Here is a 26,604-nt window from a genome sequence, read left to right as displayed (position 1 = left end):
ACATGAGCGTATGTCCTCTCCATGAGAGCCAAAGTGCAGTGGGGGAGAAGTTGAGAACAGGCCGCTAATTCCTCTTTTAACTTTCTTCTTCTTCTTCACACCGAACATAAAATACACGACAGCACACCCTGTGGCGAAACAGTGCAGTACAGTTCCAATCAGTCATACAATAACACTCAACAGCTGGTTAACAGCATTTGCTAACGAAAAAATTTTTAAATCTATTAGTGACACCACAAGCAATGACGAAGAATGTTTTTTTACGGAGTGTAAAGCTTTCGGTTAGCGGTTTAGCGAATGTACCTCCGGTGAACATTTCAAAAGAAAAGCACGTCATGTTCGTCATATAAATAATGATTTCTGGAATTAAACCCACATACTTCAGAACTAATGTTATAATATGTTGAGTAAATACTACAGAATACAGATTCTACACTAAGAATAGCTTTGAAATGACACTCTTTATCAGGGGTCCCCATTTGCCGGGACGCGGACCGCTACCGGGCCGCACAGAAATAATAATTTAATAACGACCGCATTCTCGCCGAATTAACCCTGTGCCCCTGCTTAACACACCAATATCTCTGTCTATTATAGATATAATACTATGGGATAGATTACAATGTTGTCATAGAAGTTCATTGATTGGACTGCAAGCAGTACATCTTGTTTGTGTATATAATATATCTATGTGCGCTTGTCCTCGATAATAATGTATTACTAGGCCGCGGGCGCAGCACATTTGTTCCCGGAAATAATTAGCCCCCACACGAGCGAAGATAACTGGAAAACAGATGTCTTTGGAGATATTTTTACGGCGAAAAGGATATTTTTACAGCGAAAAGGGCACCTGACGAGCCTACAACCTCGAAGACCCACGAACTGCAAAGGAGTGGATTCGTGACCCGTTTGTGAATAAACAGAGAGATCGCAAATGACGGGGACCTTATTAAACGTACATTCAAGACAACAACTCTACCGAGGTTCTGGATTAAAGTCATTCTGGAATATCCTGACATCGCGCCAAGAGCATTGAAAACCCTGCTACAATTTTCAACATCATGTCTTTGTGAAGCGGGCTTCTTAATTAATGTTTAACGACAAGGCGAAGTCGTTAATGGTGAGCGCGGTGTGCAGCTGTTGTATGCAGCTTACATGGCAGGATGAATCTGAGAACTTTTCTACAAGTCATTCCATGATCAAACGTAAGTTAATATTCCTTTCTTTCAAGAAAGTTTGTAGTGTTTACTTTGGAATCGCTGCATTTGCGCATTTTGCGGCTATGTTTAACGTTACGCACATGCGCAGAACCGCATCGTAGCAATTTTTGATGGGTTGCAAAATTTGTCAGAACACCGGTCCGTGAAAAAAAAAGACCCAAATAACACCGGTCCGTGGTGCAAAAAAGGTTGGGGACCCCTGCTCTTTATGACAAATATGATTGGCAATGAATAATATAATTATTATACAACTATTACATACAGTAGTAGTATACTATAATAATAATGTTAGATTTTTTTTTTTAATTGTTTTGAATAATGTTGGAAAGGCAAAGTCAGTTTTCTGAATCTGTTTACTTTCCATTCTTTTGCACTAGTAAATGCTATCAGCATTTAACCTCATTGTTTATTTGTGATTAATCATTGTTATTTACATGATTATTTTAACAAAGAATTTAAGTGTTCCAAAATGGTTTTGTGAATTAATAAGCGTCAACAAAAATTTCATTGCTAAATTAGTAAAAAAAAAAAAAAAATTTGATTAGATTAGATTAGATTAGTCGACTAATAGTAAAACTAGTCGGCTGACTAATCAAGAGAAAATCTGTCGTTTAGGACACCCCTAGTGTACCGGAACATATTTCCTCCACACCCTTCTCACCTTTTTAACCCCTGACCCATGAAGAGGGCCCCTGGATATGTTCGCCTTACGCCCCAAAATTGCCAAGTCCGCCATTGCTGGAGGTGAGAGCACGCGAGAGCAGAATTAAAGATGCCATGATTTTAACGAGATATTATTACCTCTTTTCGATCAAAAAACTCGGCTGTGAAGGGCCACAGACGGATTTTTGGCAGATTTTATGGGTGAAGCATGGTAATATAACAAGGGTCGCGATGCAGAAATCGTAGACATCAAGGACTGGTCGAGATGTTCATTTTCATATATTTTCTCTTTTAAACATTTTTTTTTCAATTTTTCTTTGTTTGGACCGATTATTTATCATCTAACATATCGGAGAAAATGTGACAGTAACAAAAAAAATACGATTAAGTCCTTGACTTTTTTACAGACGCCATTTTTTTCAGCGTGATATAATTTATTTAAAAGTTTAAAATATGCAAGTGAAAAATTTTTTAAAGTCGTTTTTTTTTTTTTTTTTTTTTTTTTTTTTCAATTTGAAATATTAGACAAAAATTAATGATTTCTAAGCTAAAAATGACAGACATTTTGGATTATAAATATAATTAATTACCTTCGTTTTATGGCTGGGTTGAAACAAAAGCAGTTGCGCGACATATGTAAACAGGGGTTTTCAGGGTAAAACCGACAAATTAAAAATAGTTCGGTGGCTTAATGCACCATGAAACTGCTATGGCAGCATATAGACATATTGTTCTATCAAACACAACAGTTCTTTTGACTTAAAATACAACAGTTTATTTTAACCCTTTAACACCTAAGACTATTTTGGCCGAATTTGTATGCCTTTGATGTTTGATGCCTTTATATTTCAAAGAAAAAATTATTCACAACGGCCAAGTTGGGTCCCTTTTTTCAGGACACCTTGCACTTCATGTCCAAACTGTTGTTTTCTTCACTGACCAAATATAATCCACATTTTTGACCCATAAAGACAAAAAAATCCCAAAATCTTTTTTTTTAAATTTGTAATGTTGATGTCTCACTGACAACCAAACATGCTCGACCAACCGTTTTGAAGCTTGATAATATTTATTCAACTTGTTAGGATAAACATTCAATAGAAAAAAAAAAAAATTAATAGTTTTATGTTTGACAATTCAACACAAACAGCAGGTATGGTCATAGGCGTTTTTGGCCTTTACGCATACTATAGTCAAAACAGGTTATATACAGTGCAAAATAGTGAGAATTTTTTTTTTTTAATATATCATCTAACACAAAAAGGGTTTGGAGGATATCTCTTTGTGAAGTTAGGTATTGTACCCATCACCTTATCAAAGGTATATACTGTATGTACATGCAAGCAAGCTTCTCGAACACACATCTATATAAAAATTGAAAAGATTCATAGTGAGAAAAAAATATGTAACATTATATACATTGTTAATATATAACATTGAAAGTAAGTATTTTCAAAAATATTGACAAGTAGTTCAGTTCAATTTTTTCTGACATGCAACCCAATTTTTTTTTTTTTTTTTTTGCGCAGTCAATAAAGTTTTGCGCGCTCAATGTTCTTGAACAGGTCACTGAGCTGCGTCACACACGTCACACAGCCTACTCTTCCGCTGTTTGCGCGCTGCTGTCACTTCTACCCGCCGACTTATCCGAGGAAAACAACGACAAATACAGCTCATCCTCTTCCTTGAGTTAATAAAATAATGCATTAGCTTGCGCTAAATTTAGTTTTCGATTCATTCTGCACGTTGCAAAGTCGATCGCTCAATCCAACCGACCGTTGCCTGTTTTGCATGCCTCCCTTTCCTTAGTTGGCGCCTTGCTCGGCAAATTATTAAAACTGTTCACATCCTTCTTGACATCACAACGGCTCTTGGGATATGTAGTCTTTTGTGCTGCTTTCGGTTTTGAAAAAGGACAAGAAATGATGGAAATATGGAGATATACACATGGTCCATGCAGCGTTTTAATGTATATTTATGAGTGCAATAAAACTATAAAACTCAAATGACATTATCTCCCGTTTTACTTCGTCGATTGACTTCAAATAAAAACTGCCGTGGACATCAACTTCCGTACTTTCAAATGAAAGCAACCAGCGGCACGTGGGTGACGTAATTACAGCGTGACAAGGCTTCAAAGATGATATGCGTAAACGTGTCGCATCCGACACGTTCAGTGCTAAAGGTTAAATAGGAGTGCAAGAGCAGAAACTTATGAGGGGCCGTACAAGACATTTTTCATTCTAGCCCTCTCACAAACATACATTCTCCTTTCACATACATATATATTCACTCTCACACACATACATTCTCCTCTCACATGCATACATTCTCCTTTCACATCCATACATATTTACTTTCACATTCATACATTTTCACTCTCACATTCATACATTTTCACTCTCACATTCATACATTTTTACTTTCACATTTATACATTTTTACTTTCACGTTTATACATTTTTACTTTCACGTTCATACATTTTCTCTGTCACGTTCATACATTTTCACTCTTATATTCATACATTTTTACTTTCACATTTATACATTTTCACTCTCACATTTATACATTTTCACTCTCACATTCATACATTTTTACTTTCACATTTATACATTTTTACTTTCACGTTTATATATTTTCTCTCTCACGTTCATACATTTTCACTGTTATATTCATACATGTTTACTCTCACATTCACACATTTTTAGTCTGTGAAATGTATGTTTGTATCAATAAAATATATGTGTATAAGAGTGAATATATATGTATGTGATTTTCACTCTTATATTCATACATGTTTACTCTCACATTCACACATTTTTAGTCTGTGAAATGTATGTTTGTATAAATAAAATATATGTGTATAAGAGTGAATATATATGTATGTGAGGAAAGTATGTATGAACGTGAGAGGAGAATGTATGTATGTATGAGTGAAAGTATAGTGAAAACGGAAGGAGTCTAGTTGAAACGGAAGCCAGCTCTGATTGGCTAGCTCTGACTGGTAAGCTCTGATTGGCTGAGAACCTGACGCGGGTTACTGTTCATAAAATAACAACTAAGGGTCAGCATGGAAGAGGACGCACAATCACTTCGGCAAGCAGTTAGACTTTTGCAAAACATTTTGTCGACCCCAGAAAAAGTAACTTCTTTGGCTTCCTGTCTCGAGTGGCGGCAAAGGACACAATCAACTGCACCCAACAGTGCTAATTATGACGCAGTTGAAAGTGAAATGAGAGACATTTTTAGACCGAGCAACTCTCGAACCTCTTCAACTGTCCAAGCGAGAGCTAATATGACCTGCTCGTAAACTACTGCGGTCAAGCCACCCTCCACTCGTAAAAACGAAGTCAAGCTAGCCGCCCCTCATTTGGATCATTGTTTGCATTGTGTGCATTACGGTAATGCAACGCGCTGGCTTCATAATGGAACGCGGTGGCTTCACAGCGCAAGTCCCCCGGTGGCTTCACAGCGCTAGTCCCTTTATTGAAAAAAATAAATATGAATAAATAAAAAACGGGAAGCCATCCAAGAACGGGTCCACTTGAGAGAGGCACTCGAGCACCCCGAGACCCAAACTAAAGTAATATGATATAAAAAATAATTTAGGAATTCCGAGTAATACTAATTAGAAAATTGCTAGTTATTTCTGTCATTTACCCTTATTTCAAATATTAATTTAAAAATATCTGGCTGATATCCCGGGACGGGTCCACTTCTGAGGTATACTAGACGACCCCAAGACTCGAACTAAAGTACTCTGATAAAATTCTGATGTATCATTTCAAAATAAAAGTACTTTGAAAATTGCCCATTTTTGCTGTCATTTCGCCTGATTTCAAAATTTGATTAAAAAAAATCTGGTCGATATCCCGGGACGGTTCCACTTCTGAGGTATACTAGACGACCCCAAGACTCGAACTAAAGTACTCTGATAAAATTCTGATGTATCATTTCAAAATAAAAGTACTTTGAAAATTGCCCATTTTTGCTGTCATTTCGCCTGATTTAAAAAATTTGATTTAAAAAAATCTGGCTGATATCCCGGGACGGTTCCACTTCTGGGGTATACTGGACGACCCCAAGACTCGAACTAAAGTACTCTGATAAAATTCTGATGTATCATTTCAAAATAAAAGTACTTTGAAAATTGCCTATTTTAGCTGTCATTTCGCCTGATTTCAAAAGTTGATTAAAAAAAATCTGGCTGATATCTTTCCTCACATACATATATATTCACTCTTATACACATATATTTTATTCATACAAACATACATTTCACAGACTAAAAATGTGTGAATGTGAGAGTAAATGTATGAATATAAGAGTGAAAATGTATGAACGTGAGAGAGAAAATGTATAAACGTGAAAGTAAAAATGTATACATGTGAAAGTAAAAATGTATGAATGTGAGAGTGAAAATGTATAAATGTGAAAGTAAAAATGTATAAACGTGAAAGTAAAAATGTATGAATATAAGAGTGAAAATGTATGAACGTGACAGAGAAAATGTATGAACGTGAAAGTAAAAATGTATAAATGTGAAAGTAAAAATGTATGAATGTAAAAGTAAAAATGTATGAATGTAAAAGTAAAAATGTATGAATGTGAAAGTAAAAATGTATAAATGTGAGAGTGAAAATGTATAAATGTGAGAGTAAAAATGTATGAATGTGAGAGTGAAAATGTATGAATGTGAGAGTGAAAATGTATGAATGTGAAAGTAAAAATGTATGAATGTGAAAGTAAATATTAATGGATGTGAAAGGAGAATGTATGCATGTGAGAGGAAAATGTATGTGTGTGAGAGTGAATATATATGTATGTGAAAGGAGAATGTATGTGTGTGAGAGGGCCAGAATGAAAAATGTCTTGTACGGCCCCTCATAGAAACTGCTTTTTCAGTCATGTATGTGTTTTCCACTATATATATACAGTACTGTGCAAAAGTTTTAGGCAGGACACCTCCCTAAAACTTTTGCACAGTACGGTATATATACAGGTATGTAGTATATATAAGTGATGATGTTGAGAACTCTTCCTTACTACTAATCTACCAAACCCATTGTACTAATTTAAATGTGCTACAGTAAATGGACTTACCATGCAGGCCTGTGTAACAGAATAAGACAGCAAAACAAGGAAGACACACACGACTGTTCGTATCTGGATGGTGAGGCAGCCTGGTTGACACTAACAACAGAAGAAAGGTTTGGTGAGAAAACAGTAGACATATTAAAAATTGGTTTTGACATGACTGTGTTTTGCAGACTTGTTATCTAACTTCATGCAGCAAAGTGCTACTGTTTTGAAATCGTTCAATTTACACGTGTCAGCTCAGTTTACTTTACCCAATAAAAAATGAATCCAGTGATCTTTCGTTTTTCACAGTTAATGGGACCCCCACCCCAGCATTAAAAATCGAAAATCCAGTAGAGGCAGAGCTTATTTACATTACATTTTTTATTTTATATTTTTTTCAATGTATTTATTCATATTTAACAGCATTGGAAAGAGATACATATAAGAAATGTTTTTTCCTTTGTTTTCCCCCAAAGTATGATTTTGAAAAATATATAATTTAAAGTAATAATTAATGATGACAATATAATAATTATTATATAAATGAATATAATATAAAAGAAAACAATAGGATCACTGTACTGTACACATATTATATATCATATAATTATTATTATATATTATACACATATTAACATGTACAAGCTGTACATGGTAATATCAAAGTTAACATGTAAAAAATAAATTTCAGTGTGATTTTTATTCATGTAGAACACTGCATCATGAGTGATATACAATTTTTCATATACCCCACCGTATTTTGCTGCATGAAGCATTATTAGAAACACATCTACAGCTATGTCCACACAAGGCTGATAACAAAAAAAAAAAAAGTTTGTTTTCCTCAACCTGTCCTATTCAGCTGATTAATTCAATTCAATTTTATTTGTATAGCCCTAAATCACAACAAGGTTGTCTCAAAGGGCTTAGCAGAGGCAATATGATACACAGTCAGAAACAGCAGATGAAATAAATAGAGATGAAATAAATAAAGTTCAAGTCCTGGGCATCCCCCATCCTTCGACCCTCCATGTCGGCATGGAAAAATTCGGAACGGGAATCTGAGTGTCCTGATAGACTAAATAGTTTTAAAGTGCCACGCATTTGATATACTCCCATTGTGGTTGCTCATATTGTTTTATTTATTACAAGAAAGCAGCAGATAAATGCTGATGAATGATTGTATGATTAAATAGCCAATACTTAATGTTGTCCAAACTAACCTATCAGGATCTTTGGGTAGTTGTCTGTATAATCTCATAAACTGAACCTTTTTTTTTTTTGTTTGGGGGGGGGGGGGGGAGGGCATTACCAGCTTCTTGACACAGTAAACAACAAGGAAAATATAGGTGAATCATACATACTCCATAATAATTTGTCCACCACTGTTTTGTGCATGCCAACTCATTGCAATGGCTCGCGGCAGCGTAATGTTGTGAATGTCTGTGTGGCCAGGTATAATGTTATCCATCCTTTGTACTAGAGTTCTCCTAGGCACTATAAGTAAAACAACTTTTTTTACAGGCTGATGGCTTGTCAACTCATTACTGTTGTTGCTGTTGATAGTTTTCTCGTGGATACTGACTTTGAAGTCCGACTAATCCGTCATTCATCAATCGATCTTCGTGAAACTTGGTAGTTACGTAGCATGTGCCAAATCTTTATCTATACTCAGATCCTTATTTTTTATTTAATTAATTAATTTGATTAAATCACGGTTGATCAGTTAATTGCGGACTTATTGGTGCCTGTGTTGCCTTTAGGTAGCCAGCAGAAGGCATGTGCGCACAGTACATGGCTTTAAGGTGCCTGTATTGTCTAGGGCAGGTGTCGGGAACCTATGTTTCGCGAGCCATATATGGCTCTTTCGATGACTCTCTGCCAACCCGTCATCTTAAATGTGGAACCCGCCGGCTCACGTGACATGAACCAGCTATGATGAGCTGAAGGCGCATTCGCACATTAATCTTGGGCACTTCAAATGTGCGTCGCAATAATATGCTTCAACTCAGGTCGCGCGAAGATGGTGCCTTAAGTCACTACTCGGCCAGCGACGGGGACGGCCCCTTCCGACCCGATGCAGAGCGAACTGGAGTATTTAAAAAATTCCTAGGTGAAAATTAAACCACGAAAGGAAACCACGTGGTACCTCAAGTCACACAGGCACGCTTTCGTGACTTTTTGGACTGTCAAATTTAGCGAGACTCACTAAACGACCACCCTCCGCCTGTCTCTGCCACTGTTACGCACACGTTGCCCTGATCGTTCCCGATTGTGGTTTCCGCTTGGAGCAAACATAAGCAGCGCCACACAATGTTTCTATTTGTTATCTTTTTTGTGGTGTGTGCACAACTGCGCAACAATTGTAAAAACCCAAGTAACGATGTTAGACTTTCTTTGTTGTTTTCTCAAGTTTTCAATCGCAACTCGGCGACTTCTTGTAAAAGAAGAGCGTGACCATCCTGTGCCTCCCGTGTAATGCATTCAAATGCGTTCACGAAAGAAACAGTGCTTACAAAACGTACTCGGACAAGCTGGCACAAGAACATAGAATATACAGTGTGTGTTTTTATACATACATACACATAGACACACGGTATGGCTCTTGTGGAATCTTAAAATATGTTGGGTTTTGGCTCTCTCTGTCTAAAAGGTTCCCGACCCCTGGTCTATACGTTACAAGTAAGCCAGTAGAGGGCACGCACAGGCTTCAGTAATGTGCTGGGGCACACTCAGGCTTGTTTTAATAAGCCCTTATTGAGAGTTGCAAATAAAAAAAATAGCATTATGTTTGTTGTTAGAAGATGGAATTTGTTCTACAGCCAAGATGAATAGAACAAAACATTGGTATCAAAGGTCAGGGTCTTTAAATTGGAAAATGCTACAGTGCGTGATGGAAATTGGTATCAAGGGAAAATAACCTGATCAATCTAATCTTAATAAAAGGAGAACAATATGCAGAGCAATATGAAGGAGAAATTCCTACCTGAACACTTGTAAGATGTAGGTACATGACACAGGCCACATGAAAACAAACGCATAACACCAAGAGAAGCAGTACCAATATCCCCCTGTAAGAGGAACACAGTGAGATCATAGTAATGACTTCTGTGCAATTGATTCATTTTTGACTATATCATTAACGAAGTATTGTGTAAGAAACATACTTAGGGATCATTAACAGATAGATAAGGCCAAAGAATGCAGCCAGGATCAGAGAGACAACCACTGCGCCAGTGAAATGCTCATCAAACATCTGGTTATACTAAGAAAAGGACGGCAGGAGAAAAACAGATGTCAAACAACATTCATTAATCGATCGTTTCAGTCCATGTACAGTATACAGTGGTATGAAAAAGTATCTGAATCTTTTTGGAATTTCTCACATTTCTGCATAAAATCACCATCCAATGTGATCTGATCTTTGTCAAAATCACACAGATGAAAACAAAGTGTGCGCTTTAACTAAAACCACCCAAACATTTACAGGTTTTCATATTTTAATGAGGACAGTATGCAATCAATGACAGAAGGGGGAAAAATGAGTAAGTGAACCATCACATTTAATATTTTGTGGCACACCCTTTTTCAACAATAACTTTAACCAGACGCTTCCTGTAGCCGCAGGTCAGTCTGGCACATCGATCAGGACTAATCTTGGCCCTTTCTTCTCTACAAAACTGCTGTAGTTCAGTCAGATTCCTGGGATGTCTGGCATGAATCGCTGTCTTTAGGTCATGCCAGAGCATCTCAATGGAATTCAAGTCTGGACTTTGACTTGGCCACCCCAGAACGTGTAATTTGTTCTTCTGGAACCATTCTGAAGTTGATTTACTTCTGTTTTGGGTCATTCAACTGTCTGACAGAGGGCCTCAGGTTTTCCTGCAAAAATCCTGATAATCTTTTGAATGTATTCTTCCATTAATGATTGCAAGTTGTTCAGGCGCTGAGGTAGCCAAACAGCCCCAAACCATGATGCTCCCTTCACCATACTTCCCGGTGGGGATGAGGTGTTGATGTTGGTGAGCTGTTCCATTTTTCCTCCACACATGCAATTTTCTGTTACTTCCATACAATTCAACTTTAGGTTCAATAGTCCACAAAATATTTATCCAGAACTTCTGTGGAGTGTGCAAGTTGCTTTTTTGCGAACATTAAACAAGAAAGAATGTTTTTTTAGACAGCAGTGGCTTCCTCCGCGGAGTCCTTCCATGAACACCTTTCTTCCCCATTGTTTTACATATTGTTGATGTGCGGACAGAGATATTGGAGTGCGCCAGTGATTTCTGTAAGTCTTAAGCAAATACTCTAGGGTTCTTTTTTACCTCTCTGAGTATTCTGCGCTGAACTCTTGGCGTCATCTTTGGTGGACGGCCACTCCTTGTGAGAGAAGAAACAGTGCCAAACTCTCTCGATTCTTACTCAACTTCTCTGACTGTCGAATGATGAACATCCAGATTTTTAGAGGTTGTTTTATATCCTTTCCCTGCTTTATACAAATCAACAATCCTTGATCGCAGGTCTTCAGACATGTCTTTTGACCGAGCCATGATGCACATCAGACAATGCCTCTCAACAAGACATTTCTTACCAGGTGTGTGTTTTATAGTGGGCAGGCCAGCTTTAAACCGCTCATCAGTGATTGTGCACACACCTAACTTAAAATGTTTGGTAAAAACTGGTTTCAGTTGCATTTTAAGTCTCCTTTGGCAGAGGGTTCAGTTACTTATTTTCCCCCCTTCTATCATTGTTTGCATGCTATCCTCATTAACATATGAAAACCTATAAATGGTTGGGTGGTTTTAGTTAAAGCTGACACTGTATTTTTATCTGTGTGATTTTGACAAAGATCAGATCACATTTGATGGTGATTTTATGCAGAAATGTGAGAAATTCCAAAAGGTTCAGATACTTTTTCATACCACTGTATCTGCTTAAGGTTAATGAACTTCATTTACCAAGTGTTTTTTCCACAAATCCCTTCTTGAATATTACTTAATGCACAATTTCATGTTTTCCTAATTCATAACAGATTAAGGCATTTAAGAACTAATCTGGCAAACGTGCCCAGTGCAGTGGAGTCTTACATTAGATTTTATTTCCAGAATGAGACATATCTGATTTGCCAAATGGGCATTTAAGTAGTTATCAATCCAAGCCACCAACTGTACTGTAATTAGTGATGTTTGATATATTTTGACAAAAGCATGTTAGAAGACCTAGAAATCATCATAAAATGCACAATGTCTCCTTAAGGCCTTTAATTTTTTCGCAAGGCTGCTGTTGATGATGGAATGACATTTCAAATGACACTGCTGTATGTAGGAATTGGCAATCAGAGTCCACAGGAACATTCTTCCTTTTGAGTTTTTAATTTAGGGAAAAATATTACCCGCCATATGATGGATTCTGTATACAATATGACCTCATAATTATTTCGCGCTGTAAAACTAATAGAAAGGTAGTATAATCAATATTTATATACTATCTGAACTGATTCGAAATTACTCAGAAAACTAAAGGCAAAATGTCCTCAAAATGTTTTATGTTAATAAACAATCATTCACATTTCCTTGACATTTTAATTATCCTCGCAACCCCCCCAAATCCCTGTTATGTGTCTCATTGATTGCTCTACGGGCTCTACCCACGCACACATAGAAGAAAGATCATGTGTGCTGCCAAGATTTTCCCAAATCATTATCTATAACCCCTCCTGAGAGGGTGGGTGGATTACTCCAACACTCTCACACACACATATGCACTCACACAAAAGACATCATATGGCTACAAGCGTGGGTGCAAGGAAGAAAAGGGAAATAAGTTAAGAGTTGTGTAGAGTGTGTACTGTAGATGAGATAAAATAATCATTTGGGATGTCCCGATCGAATATTTTAACAGTTAACTTTTCCGTCCCAATAGCACCTTATCCTACGTGACCTGGTAGCAAGCAAGGTGTCAGGTGGTGACCATGTTATTAACAAAAAATAAACTTACTTGACCAAAGATAAATACAATTTTGTTTCAATGTTTTATTTATTGATTTATTTCTAACAAAAAAGAAGAAATACAATAATCTACCAAAACACTTTTTTTGTCCCCAACACCAGAAGGTGCTGTAGCACCCTCAGCACCCGATTTCCCGCGCCACTGCTCTCCATAACATTCATATGAGTAAGTCCACTCAAATTCACGCACACTGCCGAGAACAGCCTCTTGACAACAAAGATTGACTAAACGATGATTAACACATTTGTGCCTTTGCATATTGAGCTACCGAGTCTTCACTCGCTAAATCAACGCTCTAAACTTGTCAATCATCGTTAACTTTAAGTACCAAACGAGAGCTGCTCTAGTGATCAAGAAAACCAGCAGGAGGGAGAGTGAAAGGCTTTACGAGCATGAAGCAGAAAAAACATAAATATATTTCTTTTTATTATAAACACGATCTATACACCCAATCACATGATTAGATCAGGATATCCCTAATAAAAATAATAAGATCATGGTGAAATGTTACAGTTACTGTATGTTCACTGTATTGTGTATGCTTTTTAACATTTACCAACTTTTTTTTTTTTTTTTTTTTTACTTATCGTGTGTGAGTAGTCTTACCCTTCGCTCCCTGTCTCTGTTCCGAAAGAACAAGGTCAGGTAATTTAGATCTGATGTTCCTGACTCAGTCTGCCGAGCTTCGATTAGGCGTCCAATGTAGCGGTTGACTCTTGTTCCAGGTGAATGCTGGATGGTGGAAGCTGAGAAAGACGTCCGATTTCGTAACTTCTCAGATGCAGTCCTTAAGGCTCTCCGCTGTTACAGACGGCATGAATAAAGAGTCTCAACAATAAAATGGTGTTGACATTAAGTCTTACATTAACTTACATTTACCTGAGTAACGTTTTGAGTAAAATGTGCAGTGATCCGGTTAATGGGGACCAGAACCCGCCGCGATAAGTAAAAAACCGCTAAGTAGCGGGGGGAAAAAAAGGATTCTGTGTGTTCAATTTATTTATTCAGATTTAGCATTGGAAAGGGATACATATAAGACATGTTTTTTCACTTTTTTTTCCCAAAGTAAAAAAAAAAAAAAAAAAAAAACATGTGTATATACTGTATATTTATTAGAGGTGTGCAAAATTTCCGATTCTTTGATTATTCGCGATTCGGCCGTGGAAGATTCGAGAACGATTCACAAACATCCAAATTCCGATTATTAAAATATGCGAAGTAAAGCGGAAGTACACAACACTCAGCGCGCCGCGCGGTCTTCGGGACGGAACGGCGCGAGAGTAGCTAAACATCATGCTTCCCATTACCCCTCGGGTAATGCCAATGCTCAACTCACGGCTCTAGCTCAACTCAGGCAACGAGATAAAAAAACACAACAACCTACCTGACTGCTGCCGAAAAGCTGCTACAAAGTACATCCATATAATGTTACGGTGTATCATTTATATAGGACTAAATGCAATATAGATTTGGTAGTGTTAGCAGCACATCTACAATAAGCTAGATGCAGGCGTTATAAACGGCCGCCATCTTAAAGCAGTACACTTCCCTGCAAGGCTGTTGTAGCGAACCTTCCAAGCAAACCTAATTAACTTTTTATCTAAAATACTCCTAAATCGGTAAAATATTGACTTGAATCTATCTTTAAAATAGTTTTAAAACTTTCACATGTCGAAAGTAGACGAAAGGGAAATTATGGAATAACGGGAGCAATTTTAACAAATTTAACGGTTGATTCACAACATTAAATGTAGTTTAAAGCTGCTGATACAGAATGTATATTTGTTTACTGCTATATGTTAACTTGATACTGAAATAGTAGTGTGGTTTAGCCTGAGAGTATTTTTGAACAATTTTGGAACTAATGTACAAAACATTAAAAAAAAAAAAGAGAGAGAAAAAAAAGGAGGGGGGTGCATCAATAATCGTTTTATAATCGAATCGGAGCCTCTGAATCGTAATCGTAATCGAATCGTTAGGTGCCCAAAGATTCCCAGCTTTAATATATATACATATATATTTTTAATAAATGGTTTTTAAGCACTTCAAATGTAATAATTATGATAAGTTTTAAACGTGTTACTGTCCCACAGAATTATTTTTAAACAATGCTTAGCTTTATTAAATGCTTCTGTCACCTCCCTTGGCTGAGACTTTTGGAGTGACATGTGGAAATTACAAACTGCTCAGGATCACTTTTAACATGTGGCGTTTATTGCCGCAAACACAACACGTCCGGCCGCCTCAAACGTCGCCACAAACACACAATCATACCAGCGCACGCTTCCTTAACCCCCGGCCGCGCATTCGCACACAGAGCCTGTCTGTTCCAAGGCAGCAAGCACTCGCAACACTTCATTGAGGGAGTCTACTCCACTCCTCTCATTTTTACACAATGAGTTGCCACAGCAACGGTTTAACAAGTTAAACGTTGATTGACGCATGCGGCGCTTCTGAAGCTCGTGACTCACAAACATCTGTCAAGATCGTTAACTTTAACAAGCAACTCCAGTGCAGTGCCGCTGATGAATAGAGAGCAGGGAGAGGAGAGAGTGAGAGTGAGACTGCGCGATTGGCTCAGGACAACTCCTCTGTATTTTTTTTCTTTTTCTTTTTTTTTTTTAATTGAAAAAAAAAATCCACAATGGACTGAGGGCGCGAAGTTTGAGGCGCAAAGTAGCAAGGGATCACTGCACTTCAAAGAGTAGTTTTACCATACCATGCTTTTTACTTTTAGATTTGTGATGAAGAAACGCTCCTCTTACTCCGCTACTTTGGAGTACAAGAGGTTCATTACAGTTTTCCCTCTTCATTATACATATTATATCTATATAATATTTCACATAGAGCACTGCCATCAACATTATTGGATTTCAACCTCTCTCACAGTTTTTATTTGGCACCGATAAAACATAGAAAAACAAAGATATGATCGTTTTAATTTCATGGGATGAAATATGTTTTTTGCACTCGAGGGCACTCATACACTTTGGATGGGTGATGTTTCATTTATATAAATAGTTTAGTCCGAATCCGATGATTTTTTTGTATGTTTTTGGCCTAAAATGACAATGTAATGGGCTATAGTAGGTATAATAATAACAGTTCATTCATATAGATGACGTTATGCTGAAAAATAAATATACTACTGTTAAAAAAAAGCAAATCAGACATTGTAAGCAGTGACTCATTACTTGAGTATTCTTTTCACTGAATACTTATTTTACTTTTCCAAATTTCTTTTGATGACTACTTTTACTTTTGTAATATTATTTTGAAATAGCGCTACTCTTACTTGAGTATAATATTTGGCCACTCTACCCACTTCTGGTTATGTTTTATTCATTTTTTTCTCTAAATGTATTACTAGCACAAACTAAGTACTCCGTGCAAAACCAATGTCTTTGAGGAGTTTCCGTATGGACACCTCTAAGTGTCGCACACGATTGACCAAGCCGAGGGAGGGCCAAGCGACAGCCTCAGCAGATTTCAAGAATGCATCCGTGCAGGAAAACACCTTTCAAAGGACGTAATTTAGAAAGAAAAAAAAAAAATCCATAATTGTTTTTTAAATGGTCTGTTTGAAGGTTTCAGTTACCGTAATTTTTGCACTATAAGGCGCAGCTGACTATAGCCGCCACCTACCAAATTTGACACAAAAACGGCATTCGTTTATAGATGAGCCACAATGGACTATAAGCCGCAGCTTTCCTCAGTATAGTATGAGATATTTAAACCAAAAGATATCAACCGGCAACACTTTATTTGACAGCGGCATCATAAGTCTGTCATAAGACCAAATGAACCACCATGAAGCTTTCAACCAATTAACAGCAAAGCTTCATTGCTTAAAGAAGCTACAATTTGGCCATCGCGGTTCTCTTGGGGGAGACAGTCAACCTCTGCTGCCACCTGCTGTCAGTACTGTTGTCGTCCAACATGCCCCCTAGCCTGCATTGCATCGCTACACATGTAAATAACAAATCAAAATTCATCTTCTGTGCTAATTATTTCTTCAGATACTGTTCTAGTTGTTTCATTAATTGCGAATTATGGAATTTGGTAAGACTTTGTTTGACAGTGGCGCCATAAGACTGTCATAAGACCATCATAATTATGACATGACACTGCCATGAGCATTAATGAATGCTTAGTACAGATGTCATTTTGTGTCATCCGGCAAATGATCTCTCTTTTAAACGGATGTAAAAGATGGAGTTAGTGACATAATTTGCCAGATGACACTTAATCTGTCATCAGCATTCATTAACGCCCATGATAATGTCATGTCATAGCTATGACGGCCTTATGGTAGTCTTATGACGCCCCAGTCAAATAAAGTATTATTAACTCAAATAACAACTACAAACAAATAAGCCTCACTGGACTTTAAGCCACAGGATTCAAAATGAGGGGATAAAGTAGCGGTTTATAGTCCCAAAATTACAGTACTGTGAAATCAAATCAATTTTTCTTCCATCACTCTTGGTTTTATATTAAAAGTTAAAAGCTAAAAAGTTGTATTCTACTTGAAACTTTTACTCCATTAAATATGGACATCATGCTACTCACCTTGTCATCGTCCTCACAGGTCATTACATTTGAAAAGGGGATCTCTGCCTTGAACATCTTTCTGCAGTGCATGAGTTGCACGAGCAGATAGCACACAGTCTTGAACTTCATCCTCTTTGCTGGTTTGATGTCAGACAGAATTAAACCAGGAAATATCTGCAAAGGTAAAATACAGTTACAAATGCTTAAATTTATCAGTTTTATCATTACCTGGTCTTTCCTTTGGAAAGATCAGGTAGTGAGATTCTACGGCCTCCCCCCTATATGTTATTCTGTTTTTTTTTTTGAATGGGAATCCTTCGTCCCGCCGCGCAGCCCAAACCGTAGCACCGATCGGCACCGTTCAAGTATCGGCACGACCGGAATTCTCACGCGACGATGGGAATTTTTCAAACGGCCCCGAAAATTTTTCGGTTCGTCCGTAAACGGCAATTTTCCGAAAAAAAAAAAGCAATTTTCAAAATGTATCTAGTCCTACAATTTTTTAACAAATTACATAATTTAGGTATCAAAAATTCCGGGATGGTGAGGGGCATAAAAGTTGTATACAGAATTTGGAAAAAATTTACGGTTCCCCAGAAATTTGACAAAAACCTGCCCATTCATTTTTAATGAGAAAAAAAAGTTTCAAAATGTATCTAGTCCTACAATTTTTCACCAAATCACACAATTTGGGCATCAAAAATTCCAGGACAGGGAGGGGAATAAAGGTTATTAATACAATTTGGAAAAAATATACGGTTCCCCGGAAATTTGCCAAAAACCTGCCCATTCATTTTCATTGGGAAAAAAAGACAAGTTTCAAACTGTTACTAGTCCGTCAATTTTTGACGAAAACAAACAAGATGGGCGTCAAAAATTCTGGGATTTTTTTACATTGCATTGATGCCATTGACGGCCATGCATGTCGAATCTATTGATGCCAATGTACTTGGATTCAATTGACTTTATGGATGTCGATGCCATTGACGGCCATGGACGTCCAAATTGTTTCCCATTCATTTTCAATGGGGAAAAAACTAAATTTCCCCAAATCAACAGATAATGACCAGATATCAATAGGACCTGTCCCCCAAACACCCCTGACTCCATTGACGATTATAGGGGGTGCTGCCATTGACGTCCATGGACGTCCAAATTTTTTCCCATTCATTTTCAATGGGAAATGTTTTTTTTTTCCCACAATCAACAGAAAATGACCAGATATCAATAGGACGTGTCCCCCAAACTTCTCCAATTTCATTGACGCTTATGAAGGGTGCCGCCATTGACGGCCATGGACGTCCAAATTTCCCATTCATTTTCTTATGGCATTTCAGCATGTTTTTATATTTTATTGATGCCAATGTACTTGGATTCCATTGACGCTTATGTAAGTTGATACCATTGACGTCCATGGACGTCCAAAATTTTTTCCATTCATTTTCAATGGGAATTTTTTTTCCCCCCTAAATCAACAGAAAATGACTAGATATCATTAGGATGTGTCCCCCAAATGTCCCCGATTGCATTGCCGCTTATGGAGGGTGATAACATTGACGTCCGTGGACGTCCAAACTTCCCATTCATTCCCAATGGCATTTCTTCATGTTTGTTCATTCTATTGATGCCAATGTACTTGGATTCCAATGACGCTTATGTAAGTTGATACCATTGACGTCCATGGACGTCCAAAATTTTTCCCATTCATTTTCAATGGGAATTTTTTTTTTTCCCCGAATCAACAGAAAATGACTAGATATCAATGGGATGTGCCCCCCAAATGTCCCCGATTGCATTGCTGCTTATGGAGGGTGATAACATTGACGTCCGTGGACGTCCAAACTTCCCATTCATTCCCAATGGCATTTCTTCATGTTTGTTCATTCTATTGGTGCCAATGTACTTGTATTCCATTGACGCTTATGTAAGTTGATACCATTGACGTCCATGGACGTCCAAAAATTTTCCCATTCATTTTCAATGGGAATTTTTTTTTTTCCCCAAATCAACAGAAAATGACTAGATATCAATAAGACGTGTCCCCCAAATGTCCCCGATTGCATTGCCGCTTATGGAGGGTGATGCCATTGACGTCCATGGACGTCCAAACTTCCCATCCATTTCCAATGGCATTTCTTCATGTTTGTTCATTCTGTTGATGCCAATGTACTTGGATTCCATTGACGCTTATGTAAGTTGATACCACTGACGTCCATGGACGTCCAAAATTTTTCCCATTCATTTTCAATGGGAATTTTTTTTCCCCAAATCAACAGGAAATGACCAGATATCAATAGGACGTGTACCCCAAATGTCCCCGATTGCATTGACGCTTATGGAGGGTGCTGCCATTGACGGCCATGGACGTCCAAATTTCCCATTCATTTCTAATGGCATCTAATTTATTTAATGCCATTGAGAGGCATGTTTGTCCATTCTAGTGATAGCCTTGGGCGGGGCTACGATCTGTATAGCCACACAGGAAAGACCAGGTGTAATTTCTCCCGAAATTGGAGTTTCTAGTTGTAAATATTTTGCAATTTTGATAGCTACTGAATGATGAATTATGGACCGAACTCTCACATTTCTAAAACAATAAAAAAAGCATCAATAGTGTAACATGTGGCATATGGCATAATCACTTTTTCTTTTCCTTTTTACATGTCCCATTCAGGGTCTTCACTGCATGTCATCCTTTCCTATCCTTCTGCATCCTCGTCTCTTAAACCAACTGCCTTTATATCATTTTTTTCTATCACTCGTGCTTAACACCCGAGATTGTTCTTGGTCTCGAGTCCTAATTTAGCGGTCTCTTCTTGTCTCTGATCCAAAAGGGTCTTGTAGCTCAGTGAGGCAGGCCCACTTTAGATGTTTAAATTGTGTCAATAATACTGTACAGATTCGGACTAATGTTTATTTTAGGTTATTGCAGAGTGTAAATTTGGCGTAGAAAAATGGTAGGGACAATAATAACTCGGGTCGATAAACATCTCCCTGAGTTTTTGGAATTTAGAATGTCTGAGTGCTCTTCTGCTTGTTTCTTTGGTCACCTTGGATGTAATGATCAGCGCTTCTGGAAACTCATTCTGCCTACCGAGAGCCTATTTCAAATCTTTTCAAAAAGGGGAAAGGCCATTCTTCCTGTCTCAACTTCCACCATGTGAGTCTCTGCTGTACCTTTGTCCACTTAATCCTCCACACAAACAATTGGTTTTTCTGACACACCACCATACTTTCCTGTCTATAGCTACGCCATAGGTGGAGTCTCACCTTTGTGGGAGGGGTGGCAAAACATGTTGATGACCCCAAAGTGCTGTGTCAGCCATAAAATTGACTTACAACATATTTATCTAGACACTGTTCGTGTTTAATCCTCGGTTCAAGCTCAGTTGTTGTTGAAGCTTTTGAAAGCTTAGGTTTAAAGAAATTCTAAATATCTTGCCTCCTCGGATGTAGTTTTGGCTAAGCAAAACAAAGGACTGCCTCTAAGGTGCTCGTCACATGATCTGTTCGGAAAAATAATTTTGAGCCATTATAAATTGCGTTGTAGGATTCTTGTTCATTTTATTAATTTTTGTTGTTTGTTTTATTTGTTTATTTGTTTCAACTTTTGTAGACATTTTAACAGCTAGGTCTTTATTTAAAAGGGGAAGTTCAGAATTTTTGACATTAAGTTTAATCTTCGAGTTAGTGGGGGTTTAATTAGTCGGTGGAGTTGATTGAAACACATCTCGTGAAGTTTGTCAGTTATTTGTTAGTTTCAGGACTCCAGAGTGGCTAAGCTAGCGCGAGTCAATGGTGCCTGCTCAGCATGCTGATTAAAAGTGACGTTAACAGATCTGATATAGTCAAATAAATTCAAAATGCAGATCATTGTTGAAATACCCATGCGGCCAAAACAATGTCACAAACTGCCGCAACTTATTTTATTCTGCAGGACTAATTTTTTTTAGATGCGTAATGCAGTAATGCGTAATGCAAAAGAGGAGTGCTTAAGCCACTGGTGCTCAGTCTGCTGGGGACTCTCCTTCGTTCCCACAACAAAAAACAGCATTGAAAAACACAATGTTATCACTCCGCCCTGCTTGCCTAGACAGCTTGTTTCCTGCAGAGCTGCTGGATTACAAATGCTGCTGTTCAAATTACAATTATTGACATGCAATGGTAAGTTTTAATAACTTTATCCTGAAAACATAGCCAACACCATTGATTGCATGCGTCATCGGTGATTGTTGTGCGTGCTTATGTTGTTTTTTATTGGTAAGCTAAGCAGACACCATTGACTCACGCTAGCTTAGCCACTCTCCAGAGCACTGAAACAAATAACGAACTGCATGGAATTTGTTGAAATCAACGCCACGAAATAACTAAACCTCTACCTCGAACATTAAGCTTTATGTAAAAAAAATCTGAACTTCCCCTTTAAATTCATTTATAGGAAAGTCAGTTATATGCAATGACATTTTTCGGCCACTGGGGGGGCACTGCTCCCCTCGCCCCTCTCAATATCCACCTATGAGCTACGGTACACCCTCCTTTACAACTATCTGATAGTCAGTACCCTCTTTCAGATAACATTCTAACAACATGTAAAAAGATGTAATTCAAGTGTTATGTCTCATAATTCTTGGTAAAGTTTTGTGAATTTTCATCTAGGATATTTTGCTTTTATTTTGGTAGTGGTGTTCCTGCTTGTTTCACCTTTACTTCCTGCTCTTCCCAATCAGGCTGATCGTTTTCACATGTGACGCTGTGTATAAATAGTCTACGTCTGCCCTTGCCCTTTGTTGGTTTGTGTGGTATCCTGCCACGTCCAATGCCACCACATTGTGTAAGCTGTTTGACCAAGATTTATGTTTTGAACCAATTCATTTTTATTACTTTGTGGACTTTACTCAGTTGTTTGGTGTCCAGAAATTGCCATGATTTTTTGTTGTCTCCTTTTCTTAACCTTGTGGACTGGAAAAGAAACCTTTTAGTTTGAATTGAACAGCCGTGCATTTGGGTCTTTGTCACCATGTGTGTGCATTGACTTCCGATCTTGTTGGTGTCCTGTGTCCCTGGAAGAAACAGCCATTTTCAAAGGCCACCACAATGACCCTCTTCAGATTCTCATTTTTACAAAATAATTTCCGTGAGGCGGGTGACCAAGAAGTAAATGGTGGATGGGAAAATGTAGTTTAAATATGCATTGAAAAGGCCTTGAACGACAAGGAAGCCCCCTTAAACAAATGTTTCTCATGAGAAACCAGCCTTATGAAAGGACATATTTCACTTGCAGTCCTGTACGACAGCAATATTTAAAGCGAGAGACCACCATCAAAGTTTAATAAGCCTCAAGAATTTCACACAAGAGACTTAAATAATTATTGCAACTAATATTCTACTCTACACTCTAGGATAAAGTGTAGAACTCTTCGCAATAAAGGTGTGCAATATTTTGTACAGTATGTTCACGTATGACTGATTGATCGATCGCCTGAAATACAGCAAGGCATTACTAAAGAAGCAACAAGGGACCTTGCGCTTGGAAAAACTTGGCTGAATTCATAAAGTGATCCAGCCGAAGAGTACTAATTAAAATAACAAAAATTAAGTATCGGTGCTTCGATTTCGGTTTTGGCCAAAATTTTAACGCATTCCTAAAATTTAACACTTCAACTTCATCCATTTTCTTTCAGCAACCTCTCAGTTACAGTGTGCTCTAATCCATACCCTCTCTGCGTGGGATGCTCTGCTCTTTGTCTAGTTCACTGAAGACTTTCTCTTTCGCTTTTATTACACACAATCTGTGAGGCATAACCACTAATGATATTAAACATAACACTCTTGAGTTTCAACACCATCATACAACCTGGCACTTTTTACTGCTAGAACCTTTGAACAAACTTTTCTTGTAAGATAACCTCTATTCAATGTCTCTCTTCTTCTTCACCATGGTAAAACAATTTCAACACTGGCCCTTAGCTTCTAGTCATACTAACTTTCCACCGACTCTTCATGACAAAAGACACAGTATATTTACCTTTCTTCTGTAAACCATGTAATCTATGACAGAGCAATATTTAAATCCACCAATGTGAATGCGCTGTCCACATGTACAGTAGGGTGGGATTGTGACATGTATACCAGCTTAATACAAGGCCTGCATCCCTCACAGTGCCAAAGGATTAACTGTTACAACATTGACAGATGTGTTACCTATCCAGTTGTATGCTGGCCAGAAAAAATAAATACAAAAAATAAAAAATAAAAAAAAGACGGGTGAAAAAATAGAGAACTGTACTTTGCGTCTGTGTGATGGCACGATGAAAAATGTCTCTATGTGATGTTTCTGAAGGAAGGCGTGTCTCTTGTGGCCGAACCCAGGTTCCACCTCGTAGTCACCATTTAAACACTCCAGTGTGGTTCTTGTGATGTGAACCTTACTAAGAGCAGAAGTAGAAGAGAAGAAATTTTAATCAGAATATTGCTTTGAAAATATCATTTTACAGTGAAGTTTACCGACCCAAACTTCACACATAAAAATGACATAAATTTTAATGCAATGTAAAAATCAAAGGTGATTCTAGATTTAGAATTGCTCTCTGGCTCGGTCCCCAATAAGGAAAGTACTACAACAACTTTCAATACAGTAACTTTTGTTTCTGGCTAGCATCTTTTCACACTTCAGAAAATCCTTACTTATTCTATGTAGCAGTGTTGTTTTTGTAAACAATGACAATAACCAAAATACTTCATATATGAAAATTTTTTTATGACGAGCTAACAACGTTGCTTGGGAAACTAGACCATAAGGAAATGAATGCCAGTTTTTGTCAGACAATACGAGAATGAAACAAAAATGCAACATCATTGTACGTGGAGTATATCAGCTTGAATCGTAGCACTGTTTGGGTTGTGTGACTCAAGTGAGATGTAATGTGCCTCTTTCTCGTCACCGGAGTTTAGGATATATCTCAAGCTAGACTGCGTTCTATCTTGTTAGTTTGGAAACACGTTGAGGATTTTTTTCTTGTTTTGGCAAGAGCGCATACGCAATGTGTCTTTATCCTTTAAAGGTCTGTGCTGAGTGATCATGAGACACTAAATGCAAATCCTAGCATTAGCATAGCATTCGCATTTGCGTTAGTATTAGCTTCATAATGGCACGCGTCCTCTTAAATTGTTGGCCAGTCTAAAGTAGAGCCACTTGGCTTTTTTGGTCAGTAAGTCTAGAGAGGATGTTTAATGCTCGAACATTTTTTTTTACACACAATTCGTGAGTTCTAGCTAGGATTAATTGAAAGTAATGTACTGCTTTTCCTGCTGAGTCATATCATCACAATGTTGGTGGTGTTCTAGTAGACGCAACAATAAGTGATCATCTGTCTATGTTCATTCAAAACTGTTGTAAACCTTGATTTATTTTTGGACTAAAACTTTTGAATTTTACAAATGAAAAAATTTTCAGTAACTGTCGACTAAACCAGACGAAATTTGTAGACTGAAACTAGACCAAGACGAAAACATTTTGAAATGACTAAAATATGACTAAGACTAATAAGTATTTTAAGACTAAAACAGAAATTAAAAGGGCTTCCAAAAACAACACTGCATGGTAGCTACTTTGAAAATCAACGTTATTAGTCATTTTGGCTAGGCTTGTTCGACTGTCATGAAATTTGTCATGTTAAGTCAAAAGACATTTTGCAACTGTGCATTCACTGGATGAAATTGTAACATACTTCAGTTTTTGTATATTTGATTTGCTGAGCGGCAAATGACTCTTAAGCAGTTATCTTTTATGGCTCCAGTTATTTTGAAGAGTAGCTAGTTGAAAAATCTGCTCCCAGAAACAAAACGTGTGTACTGGCATGCTTTGTACTGTCTCCGAGCATGTGTCTTTTCCATTTGCACTTTTGTTGTCTTTTTTCAGTGGTGGTGGCACTCAGAACTGACCCAGGCAGTCCTCCGGCCTCCATCACATTCGCCAAAGTGACATCGTTTGACCAGACGTCATACTGCCATTTCCTGAGGCCGAGTACTCCGCACAGCACCCTCCCTGTGTGTAGTCCGACACGCATATTCAAGTCCACCTCTGTTGCCTCTACCACTGACCTATGACAAAAGGAATTGTGTTGAAAGGGGCACTCAAGACACAAACCTACATTTGCAGTTATGATCTCGACATTGGTCTATGTTAACATTTTGCAGATCAGCTTATAATAAACCTTATAGAAAAGAATCAGTGCTGCTGTTTTCTAGCCTTCCTATGGGGAGTTTCCCTGTTCTCCCTATGGCTGTGCAGGTTTTCTGCAGGAACATCAGTGTATTACCAGATCCTAAAAGTATGCATGCAAGGTTGAAGGAACACTTCAAATTTTCCATAGGTTTTATTACTGCGATTGGCTGGTCAGTAGTTCATGGTGTACCCTGCCTCCTGCCCATAGTTACAACCCCTAGCAAAAAGTATGAAATCACCAATCTCGGACAAGCACTCACTCAGACATTTTATCATGTAGAACAAACTCAGATAAAAAGCTTGAAAAAATAATGAATCACTTCAAAAGTGCAACTCTTTAGCATCCAGAAACACTCAAAGACATGAATAAATAACAATGTGGTGGTCAGTAAATGTTACTTATATACAGCAAGTTCAGGGAAATATATATGGGATCACTCCGTTCTGAGGGGATAAAAATATGGAATCATGAGAAACAAACAAAGAAATAACAATCAAAATCATCATCTCTAGTATTTAGTAGTACCCCCTCTGGCTTTTATGACAATTTGCAGTCTCTGAGGCATGGACTTGATGAGTATTTTTCATCTATTAGGTGCCAACTCTCTTTGATTGCAGTTGCCAGATCATCCTTGCAGTTGTTGTTTTTTCCCCATTTTTTTCAATTTCCCCCACAGATTTTCAATAGGGTTAAGACCTGGGCTATTCTACTGGATGAGTCTTTCTCCAAGGAATGCTTTAACAGTTTTAGCTCTCTGGCATGATGCATTGTCATCTTGGAAAATGACATATTTTCAATTGAAGGAATAAGAAAGCTGCCTAAATTTTCAATGTGAACTTGTGCATTCATT

The 26,604-nt window shown here is 37.7% G+C and overlaps 1 protein-coding gene across 1 annotated transcript in view; it reads right to left on the bottom strand.

Moving 5' to 3' along the window:
* The window catches only part of adcy1a (adenylate cyclase 1a), a 136,554-nt gene that overhangs the window by 54,811 nt on the left and 55,139 nt on the right, over nt 1-26,604 (bottom strand). Inside the window, exons 6-12 of the mRNA XM_057840746.1 lie at nt 25,471-25,629; nt 23,816-23,957; nt 17,548-17,703; nt 13,582-13,776; nt 10,134-10,231; nt 9,953-10,037; nt 6,988-7,077 (exon numbers count right to left, since the gene is read on the bottom strand). Coding sequence (XP_057696729.1) covers nt 6,988-7,077; nt 9,953-10,037; nt 10,134-10,231; nt 13,582-13,776; nt 17,548-17,703; nt 23,816-23,957; nt 25,471-25,629 — 925 coding nt within the window. The remainder of the gene's footprint in view (nt 1-6,987; nt 7,078-9,952; nt 10,038-10,133; nt 10,232-13,581; nt 13,777-17,547; nt 17,704-23,815; nt 23,958-25,470; nt 25,630-26,604) is intronic.

Source organism: Corythoichthys intestinalis, chromosome 7, assembly GCF_030265065.1.
Source record: "Corythoichthys intestinalis isolate RoL2023-P3 chromosome 7, ASM3026506v1, whole genome shotgun sequence".
Classification (NCBI taxonomy): domain Eukaryota; kingdom Metazoa; phylum Chordata; class Actinopteri; order Syngnathiformes; family Syngnathidae; genus Corythoichthys; species Corythoichthys intestinalis.
Note: the sequence above shows the minus strand (reverse complement) of the source record. Positions and strands in the feature narration are given on the sequence as shown.